General features: G+C 54.9%; 2 protein-coding genes across 5 annotated transcripts in view; both read right to left on the reverse strand.

Moving 5' to 3' along the window:
* Nucleotides 1-3,349, reverse strand: part of Ptk7 (protein tyrosine kinase 7 (inactive)) — a 65,174-nt gene extending 61,825 nt beyond the window's left edge. Inside the window, exon 1 of the mRNA XM_021217749.1 lies at nucleotides 3,110-3,349. Within this exon, the coding sequence (XP_021073408.1) occupies nucleotides 3,110-3,164 (55 nt within the window). The 5' untranslated portion in view covers nucleotides 3,165-3,349. The remainder of the gene's footprint in view (nucleotides 1-3,109) is intronic.
* Nucleotides 3,350-4,449: 1,100 nt separating this feature from the next.
* Nucleotides 4,450-11,905, reverse strand: part of Klc4 (kinesin light chain 4) — a 16,252-nt gene continuing 8,796 nt past the window's right edge. For 3 of the 4 annotated variants that reach the window (XM_021217582.2, XM_029531413.1, XM_021217581.2), the window contains 10 exons: nucleotides 10,985-11,086; nucleotides 10,686-10,859; nucleotides 10,254-10,353; nucleotides 10,054-10,106; nucleotides 9,811-9,881; nucleotides 9,431-9,539; nucleotides 6,399-6,539; nucleotides 5,856-5,971; nucleotides 5,673-5,736; nucleotides 4,450-4,895 (listed from right to left, as the gene is read on the reverse strand). In XM_021217582.2, coding sequence (XP_021073241.1) covers nucleotides 4,845-4,895; nucleotides 5,673-5,736; nucleotides 5,856-5,971; nucleotides 6,399-6,539; nucleotides 9,431-9,539; nucleotides 9,811-9,881; nucleotides 10,054-10,106; nucleotides 10,254-10,353; nucleotides 10,686-10,859; nucleotides 10,985-11,086 — 981 coding nt within the window. In that variant the 3' untranslated portion in view covers nucleotides 4,450-4,844. The remainder of the gene's footprint in view (nucleotides 4,896-5,672; nucleotides 5,737-5,855; nucleotides 5,972-6,398; nucleotides 6,540-9,430; nucleotides 9,540-9,810; nucleotides 9,882-10,053; nucleotides 10,107-10,253; nucleotides 10,354-10,685; nucleotides 10,860-10,984; nucleotides 11,087-11,905) is intronic. The other variant, XM_029531414.1, reaches the window with a different exon arrangement.

Raw genomic sequence — 11,905 nt, forward strand, 5'->3', positions numbered from 1 at the left:
AAGTACACTGTAGCTGTCTTCAGACACTCCAGAAGAGGGAGTCAGATCTTGTTAAGGATGGTTGTGAGCCACCATGTAGTTGCTGGGATTTGAACTCTGCACCTTTGGAAGAGCAGTCGGGTGCTCTTACCTGCTGAGCCATCTCACCAGCCCGGCACACACTTTTAATCCCAGCACTTGGGAGACAGAAGCAGGCGGATCTCTGTGTTTGTGACCAGCCTGGTCCAGGGCTACAAAGAAATCTTGCCTCAGATAGAGAGAGAGAGAGAGAGAGAGAGAGAGAGAGAGAGAGAGANCCATAGCCTGAGTTGTCAATTGTCCCTGCTGCTCTGACCACACTCTCTGTGAAGATGTCCCCCCTACCCCCACCCCCAGTGTACCAGACCTAAATTACAGGCTGCAAGGTGTTGGGGAACCCAACCCTCACTATAGAGTATCCAGAAAGTGAGGATTCAGTTTCCACAGAGATTCAAAAGCCTGGAGACCCAAGGAACAGGGTGGGAAGTGGGAGCGGGCAGAAAACACGCATGACTAGAGAGCCGGTTCTAAGACAGCAGGCAAAGGCACCTGCCACCAAGCATGACAACCGGTGAACATCCCTGGGACCCACACAATGAAAGCAGAGACAGGATCTCAGTCAACCATTCGTCTTCTGACCTCCACAAGTGCACCATGCCACATGTATGTACTCACACACTCGAACTTGAGCACACGCACCAATACATGGAAAAAAAATAATCTAACGACAAGAACAGAAATCCCAGGTTTTGGCCAGGTGTGGTCCTACTCTCCTCTAATCTCAGCTCTCTGGAGGCTGAGGTAGAGGAATCATGGATTCTAGGCCAAGGAGGGCTGCACAAGGAGCCTAGGGCCAGCCTGGAGCATGTAATAAGACCCTGTCTAAAGAGGGGTGGGGTGGAGTGGGGTCTGGGTTCTCAGCTTTAAGCCTTCTCTTCCTCCTCCACCGTATTTATCACACCAGGGATCTCAAGGTTTGGAACGAAACTCGGGTATTTACAGCATAATTACCCAAACTTCAAAAATGGTCGAGTCCACAAACCTGGGCAGGCTAGGTCCCTCGCCCCAGCTTCCTTAATAGTGAGGTCTCCCTACAGCTTCTGTTAATGACACAGTTAAACAACACGATGGGGAAATGTGCTTCGATCTATGAAACCCTCCTTGTCCCCTGAAGCATATCATCTGCGGTGGGAAGGGTCCCTGGATCTCACCAGAAGAGCAGGCGCCTCCGCTGAAACCGTTTACAGCACATGGATAGGTTTCACACGAAGGCACATTTGGTGGAACTGATTTAAGGCTCTCATTAAAATGTTTCTTTGTGGAGATACCCCCCCAAGCCCCTCCTATCCAACCCCTCCCCCCACACACATACACACCCTCCCAGAACACCCACCACTAGAGTTCACATCTCGAACATCAAGAGTTCTCAGAGAAGAAGTTGGCAATGTAGCGTGGTTGAGCAAGGGCCGTCTCCACCAGAACTCGCCTTTGACTTCAGAAAGCTAAACCGCAGCAGCAAATCCAGCTACATCCAGCAGAGCCCCACACACCAGAACCCACCAGCCAGCCCAGGAGGCCTGTGAGCTGGGCCCTCATCCTGGCTGTGTTAAAACAACAACAACAACAACAACAACAAGAAAAACCTTACATACTTCCTCTGGGTGCAGATGCGGGACTTTGCCACGAGCAATCACTACTCCACACTTACGGAAAACGGAGCAACTCCAGAAACACCAACTTAGAAAAAATTCCCAGGGTTGGTTTTTTAGGCTATGCCTACCTCTTGTTTTTATAACTGGGGGTGGGAAAGACTTTCTTTCTCTGGCCCCTAAACCCTTAACAGCTGGTCAGGAAGATGACAGCAGAAAATTCCCTGCCCCTGACCTCCCGGCTAGAACTCTTTAAAGTGAAGGTTAAGTAAGTCCCTTTTAGGTTAAGGGCTAAGTCAGCCCCCACCCCCACCCCCGGGGCAGAATGGCTTCCCAAGGAGGGCTGTTTCCGAAAACCACCACTGGTAGTTTTGTCTTAGAAGGTAAGGAGGAGTCATTTGGTTCTTGCTGACTGGGACCAGCAGACTGGGTATTTGGGAAGCTCGGCGATTTCCGGTTAAGTCACTTACAACACCTTAGTTGTGACTGACTCTCAGGTGTGATCCGGCCAGGAAATAAAAGTCTGTGGGACAGGGTGCCCCTTGTTTGCCCTGGAGATGGGGAGGGGGGGCGCCACACCCTCACCAAAGAGGCCCTCCACGAAAAGCTAGAGTTGGTCTCTCTCTCATTCTCTCTCTCTCTCTCGCTCTCTCTCGCTCTCTCTCGCTCTCTCTCTGTCTCTCTCTCTCTTAGCCTTTCTGCCCTTTCCTCCGAGAACACGGACAGGATGGAAATCCAGGAAACAGCAAAGCAAAGCCCGTCCGCACCTTGGCAAGCCGGCCATGCCCGATTTTGGCAGCGGCCTTCACTCATTAGTCACCACTACAGCCTGGGACCCTCCACTCCCGGGATACGACCCTGGCACGGAGTAAGCTCAAGGCTCGGGCCTAGTTGGAGGAGAGGATTAGGCACTTCTTTCTCAGTCTAACCTGCCCTCGCCCGCAGGGCCATCTGGGGTTCCAGCTTTGCCCCGGAACTTGCAGGGAGGGATCCGGGCGCGTCGGGCCGGCATAGGTAACAAAGCTCCGCGCCAGGCGCGCCCCATGTCAGCTCCGTCGGGATCGGAAGCCAGGCCGATCCCCCTCATCTGGGCTCCAAGGCCCGGGGCATTCCTGGGTGTCCGCACCTTTTCACGGGATGGGTGGGCACTGCTCCTCCAAAAAGGAGATCTCAGCAGAGCTCGGGAACCGGCGACTCCGGGCAACGCTCGAGCAAACTCTCGGATCGGGCGGGGAGAACTCGCAGCAAACGCGTCCCCGCGCCCCAATGCACCGTGTCGCCACCGCGTAGGGGGCGTCGCCAACCCCGGATCCTCGAGCCCCTTAGGGAGCCTCTCCACCTCCCCAACCGCCCAGCCCACCTCTCCAGGGCCCTTCCAGCCCCCGGGACTCCCGCGCTTCTCAAAGCCCAGCTCGGATCCTCCCGGTTCTCGGGGGACTCACCGGCCAGCAGCGGCAGAAGCAGGGCTCTGAGCAGAGGCAGCGGGCTGGCTCCCATCCTGGCGGGCTGCAGACGAGCAGCGAGGTTCAAGGCACACGGCGAGCGGGCGCGCGGATCAGAGCGCGGGGGCCGCCGCCGCAGCTACAGCCCGAGCCCGAGGCGTCCGGAGCTGGAGCCGCGCGCGCCCCGTACATCCAAGCCCTTGAGCGCGCCGCCGCCGCCGCAGCCAAGCCACGCCCCCGACGCCCCCTCCTCTCCGCCTGCACGGCGCCCCGCCCCCTGACGCCCCCTTCCCCGCCGTCGAGGGGAGGAGCTGGCAATAGAGGGAAGGATCTGGGGAGTGATGGGGGGACGGGGGAGGGGGCAGCAGCGGCAGTCTCAGGGGAGTGAGTGTTGTTCCCACCGCCTAATCTATCCACTGGGACGCAAGAGAACCAAAGTGACTCTAGGACTCCGTTGGGCCCTCTGAACCTACCTGGAGATCTGGAACAATGGTTTGCCCAGAATTCTCCAAGTTGGTGGAGTTAAGCAACCCAAAGTGCTGCATGAGACAGACCAGCAGGGTGTCTCAGAAGAAGGCAAGGAGGGCATAGTCAGGATGTCTCAGAAGACAAGGAGGGCACAGCTGTGGTGCCCGGTGGAACAGATGTAGCCAGGGAGGGGGAAGGGCGTGCGTGACACTGGACAAATCTGAACCCAAGGTAGAAACCCCGGGCTCCGACCCCCAGCGAGAGCTATTAAACAGACATTCATCCCAAGTCCAGCTCCAAGCAGTCTGGGCTGTGTCAGGGCATGGCCAAATCCCCAGCTGTGGGAAGGCCCAACGCAGCCCTTGTTCCAGGCACCCTCCACCCCCAGCGCCACCACCCCCACATTCTTTCTTTGTTGTGAAAGCAGCAAGGGGTGTGGGAGGCGGGTCAGAAGAAGTCAAGCTTTAGAAGATGGGCCCCAGCTGCTGACAGGCCTCCAGGATATGCAAGAGGATGGATAGCGCCTTGTCCCCCTTCTGGCTCTGGAGGGCCCCCCAGGCCTGCTTAGACCTCCCTTCCCCCAAGCAGCTGGGAGGGGGGAAAGGAAGCCACAGAGGGCCTCACAGGCAGGAGAAGTGGCGCCAGGACTCCAGGGTCCTGCCACATGGCCACCACATGTCCCTGACAACCCTGTCCACAGCACCTTCTTCTTGTGTGCCTCATTCCCCAACCCCCAGATGCCTTCCTCCAGGCCCTGCTAAAGAGGGACCCGAGAGCGAGCGCCAAGAACTCAACGGTCCTGCACACCACCACTGCCCCCAGCCTTCTGCCAAGGGCCCTGAAGGTCTTCGATGAAGACTCCGAACACAAAATGTTACCTGGTTCATTTATTAAAGAAACAGTGAAATACGTGGACCTGTAGTGAGGCAGCGGAGGATGAGAGAGACCAGGGCAAGGCAGCCAGCCAGCCCGAAACTGACAGAAGAGCCAGCCGGCAGCAGGCGCATCCCTGAGGTGCAGACCCACTTTTCCCCACCTTGGGAGCCTCAGTCAGCTACTCTCGAGGACTCCAAAGTAGAGAGCATATTATCCTGAGGGCCCTTCCGAAGGGGGGTTCCCGGGGAAGGAGCCTAGACCCTAGAAGCAGCAATCTTCCACATAAACCGCTCCCTCTTCACCATCCTATTGAGTGGGGGAAGAGACCAGAGCCGTGGGGGATGACGTAAGGGCTGTGGGGACCCAGCAGACTGGAAGAGGGAGTTGAATGTCAGCTGCTTGAGGAAAGGTCCACAGTGCTGGCGCTGAGGCCCCGGGAGACCTGAAAGACACCAGCAGCCACACATCACTGCAAACTCCTGGAGTCTGCCTACCCTGCAGAGACCAAAGATGGAAGCTCTAACCTCAACCTAAGCTCTAGGACCTTGCTTAGGCACAGTCTGCTGGAGGAGCTACCGGGAAGAAACCGGGGCAAGAATGCTGGCTTGTACAGTGAATGAACTGACCCCCGGGTCACTGCGTTGAACTGGCTGGCAATGCTGTTTGCTGTCTCTAAGGGAGATGTCACACTGCTGGTGCACCTACTTCCTCACTGAGACCTCAAGGGAAGGAGTAGGACCATGCGTGACACGGCCAGCAACTCTAAGCCATTCTGAATTATTACCAGTCATTCTGAATTATTACCAGCTTACAGAGCTCCAGTGGCTGGTACTCTCCTGAATAATTCTGACTGAATCCTTTGGCTAGAAACTCTCTCTCTGTCTCTCTGTGTCTGTTTGTCTGTCTCTCTCTTCTCTTTCAAGCCAGGTTTCTGTGTCACCATGGCTGTGCTGGAACTCTGTAGACCAGACTGGCTTTAAATGCAGAGCCCCATTAGCCTCTGCTTCCCCAGCCCTGAGATTAGACATGTGCCTCCCACTGCCACTGTCTCTTGATGCCTAGCACCTTGGGATACCATGCTGTCAGCCTGACTCCTGAAGAGCTCCAGTCTCCCAGGCCACCTTCATTATGGTGAGTCTTCCACCTTCCCAGCTGCCCCTGGGGCTGCCTTGGGGAACCCTTTCTCCCTCGGCCCCAGGGTGTCCCTCAGCATGCTCACCTGGAGGGGGGCTGCATCCGGGTGGTTCAGGTAGTTCAGCGAGGCCGCCCGCTTCATGCTGCTGCTACAAAGAAGGAGAGAAGGTGAGGCCCCCATTGCTCCTCTGTGTAGGACACTCCAGGATATTTCTCCGGCACCAGGAGGTGCTGCAGGCCAGGCCTGCTGCCCTGCTTGGTCATGTACCTGGAAGGCCGAGGCTCGGTCCCTTGGAGCTTCCTCACCAGGAGCTCACTGCTCCTGCGGAGCACATCCCGGATCTTGCCCAGAGAGCCACTCCTCTGAAGGGTGCCACTGCCATCCTGTTGGGAAGAGACAGGCATTGGAACCCAAGGTCCCATGTCACCCAGCTTCTAAGTCTATTCCTGCCATGTATTCCCTACCCTGAAGCCCAATGATTGAAAGCAATGGCCTCATCAAGAACAGATTCCCAGGGGCGGGTGAGATGGCTCAGTGGTTAAGAGCACTGACTGCTCTTCCAAGGGTCCTGAGTTCAACTCCCAGAAACCACGAGGTGGCTCACAACCATCTGTAACGGGATCTGACGCCCTCTTCTGGTGCGCCTGAAGACAGCTATAGTGTACTTGTGTATAATAATGAATAAATTAAAAAGAAGAAAAAAGAGCAGATTCCCAGGGAGGGGCCTGAAAGGATGGGCTAACTGGTGAGACTGCATGACTCACACCCCATACAAGCTTGGTTCAGGACAGTGGCAGTGAGCAGACTTACCCCGGACCACTCCACAGCCACTGACGCATCTTCACCTCCCTCGAACTTCACGCTGTCTCCAGGGCCCTCCTGGATGGCCTTTTTGCCATCTCCTTCCCCGAGCAGCTCTACCACCTTGGCCTGACTGATGGGGTCAGTACCCTGGAAGAAAGAGGAGGAGATGCTAGGAACACGGCCCAGCCATATGAGCGCTGGCTGCTCTTCCAGAGGACACAGATTCAGGTCCCAGCACCTACGTGGCAGATCACAAGTTACAAGGCCTGAAACCCCAGAGCTGGGGATTCGGTGACCCCTTCTGACCCCAGTAAGCACTGCACGCATGCAGACACACGTGCAGACACAATCACACACACACACACACACACACACACACACACACACACACGTAAAATAATAACATTTTTAAAAGAACAAGTACTGAGAGAGAAGATTGGAATTGAGGATCATTTCAGGGGTGACCTAGAAACCTCGTGCAATGGAAACTCTCTGGAATCCATGAGGGTGACCCTAGCAAAGACTCCTGGAACCACCTTCTATACCAGGAAAATGGAGGGACTGGGACACCAACCTGGCCACAAAATCTTCTACGTACAGTTTGTCCTGCCTACAAGATGGGGTAAATGTGGTGCAGAACTTGTGGGGGCCAACCAATGACTGGCCCAGCTTGAGACCTATGCCATGAGTGGGAGCTCACCCCTGACCCTGCCTGGAGGGCCAGGACCAGAGGCTGGATAACCTTGGGTAAGACAGAATCACACAAGGCTGGGGGGGGGGGGGGGGGACAGTGAAATGAATGCTGCTTATATCCTGCTGTCCTTGTATGCTGGAGCCTAGCATAAGTCTCATCAGAGAGGCTTCATCCAGCGACTGATGGGANTGGATAACCTTGGGTAAGACAGAATCACACAAGGGGGGGGGGGGGGGGGGGGGGGACAGTGAAATGAATGCTGCTTATATCCTGCTGTCCTTGTAGGCTGGAGCCTAGCATAAGCATCATCAGAGAGGCTTCATCCAGCGACTGATGGGAGCAGATGGAGAGACCCACAGCCAAACATCAGGCAGAGCTCATGGAATCCCTCAGAAGGGGGGCAGGGAGGACTGTAGCAGCCAGGGGGTCAATGACATCAGGAGAACATGGTCCACAGAATCCACTACCCAGGGCTCATAGGGGCTCACAGAGACTGAAGCGACACTCAGGGAGCCTTGTATGGGTCTGAGCTAGGTCCTCTGCATACATGCTACAGTTGTGTGGCTTGGTGTGCTTGTGCGGTTCCTAACACTGGGCACAGAGGCTGTCTCTGACTCTTTTCCTCACATTGCCTTGCCTCGTCCAGCCTCTGAGGGCTGCTATCTGTGGGAGGCCTGCAATGGAGGGGTGCGGGGAGGAGAGGAAGGGCAGGAGGCTGTAGTTGGGATGTAATATATGGAAGAAGAAGACAGTAAGAGGAAGGATCACATTCCCTATGTCCCAGGGTGTGGCTCGCCTCCCTCTTTTTCCTGTCAGCAGCCAGTGCAGGGACAGTGTCTCCCCTCCTTACTACGCGCCTCACTCAGCAGCAGGACAGAGTGGCTCTGGCCTGAGTGGCTCCAGTACATCCTTACAGACTTACATGTGGTAGCTATGGCCCAGAGTGAACAGACACTTTTTTTTTTTTTCCTTTTTGGTTTTTCGAGACAGGGTTTCTCTGTGTGGCCCTGGCTGTCCTGGAACTCACTCTGTAGACCAGGCTGATCTCGAACTCAGAAATCCGCCTGCCTCTGCCTCCCGAGTGCTGGGGTTAAAGGCGTGCGCCACCACTGCCCTGCAAATGGCCAGTTTTAAGTCAGCTCACACCTGCCCTGGTTTGGTTTTTTAAAGACAAGGTCTTACTCCATAGCTTAAGCTACATGAAGCCAGGCTTGCCACAAACTCACAGTAACTACCCTGCCTTACTGAGTACCTGAGTACTGGAACTACAAACACAAGCCACCACACCAGCTATGAAAGAAATCTTAGCTCTGCACCCTGACCCAAAGGGCGAATTTGGAATGAGAACCTTCTTTTTTTTCTTTTCTTTTTCTTTTCAGTTTTTTTTTTTTTTTTAAGATTTTTTTATTTTATTTTATTTATATGAGTACACTGTAGCTGTCTTCAGACGCACCAGAAGAGGGCATTGGATCCCATTACAGATGGTTGTGAGCTACCATGTGGTTGCTGGGAATTGAACTCAGGACCTCTGGAAGAGCAGTCAGTGCTCTTAACCGCTGAGCCATCTCTCCAGCCCCAGTGAGTGAGAACTTTCTTGAAAACCACCACGGCCATAGACTTGGTACCCCTGGGGCACCAAGAAAGCCGGGCATGGTGGTGCATGCCTTTAATCCCAGCACTTGGGTGGAAAGGCACACAGATTTCTGAGTTCGAGGCCAGCCTGGTCTACAGAGTGAGTTCCAGGACAGCTAAGGCTACACAGAGAAACCCTGTCTCGAAAACCAAAAAAAAAAAAAAAAAGAAAAAAAGAAACCCAAGTGGTCCCTTGAGTCCCTGTCCCTAGGCCCTTCCTTCTTGGCCCTCCCATCTGGACTTGTATTTTTCTTTGGGGCAGGGTCTTTTTTTTAAAGATGTATTTATCGGCTGGGTGGTGGTGGTGCACTTGGAAAACAGGGAGGAAGGTGGATCTCAGATCTCTGAGTTCAAGGCTGGTCTACATTTCCATAGAGTCTACAGAGCCAGGGATATACACAGAAACCCTGTCTTAGAGAAAATGCATGCCTGCCTGGGTGATACGTGTGCATGTGCATCACATGCATGCAGTACCCATGGAGACCGGAGACCACTGGATCCTCCAGAACTTGAGGTTGAGACCGTCGTAAGCTGCCTGACACGGTGCTGGGAACTGAAGCTGGGCTCTGGGCAACAGCAGCAGCAAGTGCTCTGGGTTACTGAGCTAGCCAGCCCTGATACAGGGTCTTAGAAAAGACCATGGCTGGCCTGGAACCTCCCGAGCACCAGGATTGCAGAGATGCACCATTGCCCTGTGGTGTGGGCTTCTGACCTGCTTCCGGGAGCGCAGGGCACACTCCTCCAGGGTCTCGGCTGCCTCCAGCTTTCCCTGGCGCCTGTACAGAGCCCCTAGGTTTTTCAGGGTAGTGTTCACTGTGGGGCTGCAGGGAGAAGGATACAGAAATGGAGTGAGAACACAGCCCAGTCGCAGAGCACTTGTCACGCACACACAGGCCCTGCAGACATGTAAGTGCTACAAAACAGAACAATGGAAAAGGTCAGGAGAGGGGCAGAGAAAGAGCTGAGAGAAAGTGAAGGGGAGAAGGCTCTGGGACTAGGAGGCTGGACCGAGGAGCCTCAGAGGCTCCCTCTCTGGTCCCTGGCAGCTCACCCCTTCACTCTGCAGGCCCTGTACCACCCTCACAGGCTCACCTGCTCACTCTGCAGGCCTTGTACCATCCTCCATACTCTGCATAGGGTGCCCCGCTGTCACGGGGCCGGCTCTGGGGATGAGAACAGAAAGATGCTAGGAGGCAGGTGGGCACAGGCTAAGTTGCAGACTGGGTCGGGGAAGGCCCTGTGCACTGGGGGCCGGGCAAGGAGTGAATAGCTAAGCTAAGACAGGCTGAAGGCAGAGGCCCTGGGAGCCACCAGCGCCCAGGCGGCCCCACTCACCCTGCTCATCTCCTCCCGTTCCTCAGCATGCATCCAGATCGGCTTGTGGTCATCTGGGGATGAGATATCGCATGACCAGGATGTGGGTGGGGATCCAGAACCCACAGGCCAATGGAGCTGGACTGAAGGGGTGTGGCTGTCCCTACAACCTGTGTGTGGCCCCTGATCTACCCCATTCCAAGACCTTCCCACTCACTCACCATCCACAGACCCGAATTCCTGCACATGGGCACAGGTCAGGATCTCTTTGTACAGCGTCTCGGCCTCAGGGTACTTGCCCTGCTTTAGGTAGCAGGAAGCCTAGGAGATAGCAACAGAAACCCAGGAGCAAGAGATGGAAGGAGGCAGGTCTCAGCCAGACGCAGGCAGCTCCACTTGGCATCTGGCTCCAGAGACCCTATTCATTCAACCCGTTCCCGTACGGAGTTAGCTATTCTTGCCCATCTCCCAGTGTGACTGGGAGCCTCTGTCAGCAGACTGAAACAGACCCTTCCTTCTCAGAGGCAGCCATAGAGACAGGCACTAAGTTGGCCAAGGAGTGTGCTCCATGCTGATGCTCTCTGAACCCAGGACCCACGGGGAGGTCTTTCCCACCCACTCCCCTTCCACCCTCCCGTCTCCTCCTTCCTTACCAGGTTATTCTTGGTCCGAGCTACATTAGGGTTGTCCGGCCCTAGCTGGCTCTCATAGATAGCTAGTGCCCGCTGATAATAGCGTTCCACCGCCTCGTACTTGCCCTGGTTTTGACATAGGAGGGCCAAGTTGTTCAGCTGCTTTGCCACATCTGGATGGTCGGTGCCCAAGACCTGAGAAAGAAAGAGCATAATTGTGTGTGTGCAGCACAGCACATGAGGAGAAGAAGGACAAGCAGGAAGAAGATGAGAATGTACAGGGCAAGAGGGGGCAGGGAGGAGGAGGAGGAGGTGGGCACCTTCTCTCGGATCTCCAATGCCCTCTGGCACAGTGGCTCTGCCTCCTTGTATTTACCCCGCTTGCCGTACAGCACAGCCAGATTGTTGAGTGTGGCAGCCACCTGAAAAGAAGGCCAACCCCCATTACACACCAGATGGCTCAGCAGGGAAAAAACGCTTGCTGCCAAGTCTGCGAACCTAAGTTCACAGGGCACAGAGAGGACCACTTCCAGTGAGCCGATTGTCCTCTGACCTCTGGATAACTCCCCCTGCCCCAGCCCCTGAAGTAACTTCAAAAAGGACACAGACAGACAGAGACATTGTACAACCAGAGCCAAAGTCTGGAAGGAGAAACTATGAACGAAACGGCTGAAGCTCTGTGGGGTGAGGTACCGCCCTCTAGAGGGACTTTGAAAAATTTCTGATGGTGGTTTCTGGCTGCAGTCCAGTGCTTTGAACAAGGGGAAACAGGAAAGCCATGGGTAGTGTGCGGGTGTTACAGGACTCTGGAGACTTTGGAACAACCCTGGACCTGTGAGCAAGGGGCAGAAGCATGGGCATCTCTGGGAGGAGGTCAAGGTCCTGGGGCTGCTGAGATGCAGCATCCCTGACTGGCTAATGGGACATCACAGGGAACTGTTCTCACAAGGTCACCTCATTTCCAAAGCTGTGATGGCCCATTTTCTCCACTTGGACAACCCATCAGGTGCTTGGTACTCTGTCCCTACTCAAAGCTCTTTTCTTGTTCCTTTTTTTTTTTTAAATGTATTTATTGTTACATCTAAGTACACTGTAGCTGTCTTCAGATGCACCAGAAGAGGGCGTCAGATCTCATTACGGATGGTTGTGAACCATCATGTGGTTGCTGGGATTTGAACTCAGGACCTTCAGAAGAGCAGTCGGTGCTCTTAACCACTGAGCCAGTTCTCCAGCCCTCAAAG

The sequence above is a fragment of the Mus pahari genome, chromosome 18 (assembly GCF_900095145.1).
Source record: "Mus pahari chromosome 18, PAHARI_EIJ_v1.1, whole genome shotgun sequence".
NCBI lineage: Eukaryota > Metazoa > Chordata > Mammalia > Rodentia > Muridae > Mus > Mus pahari.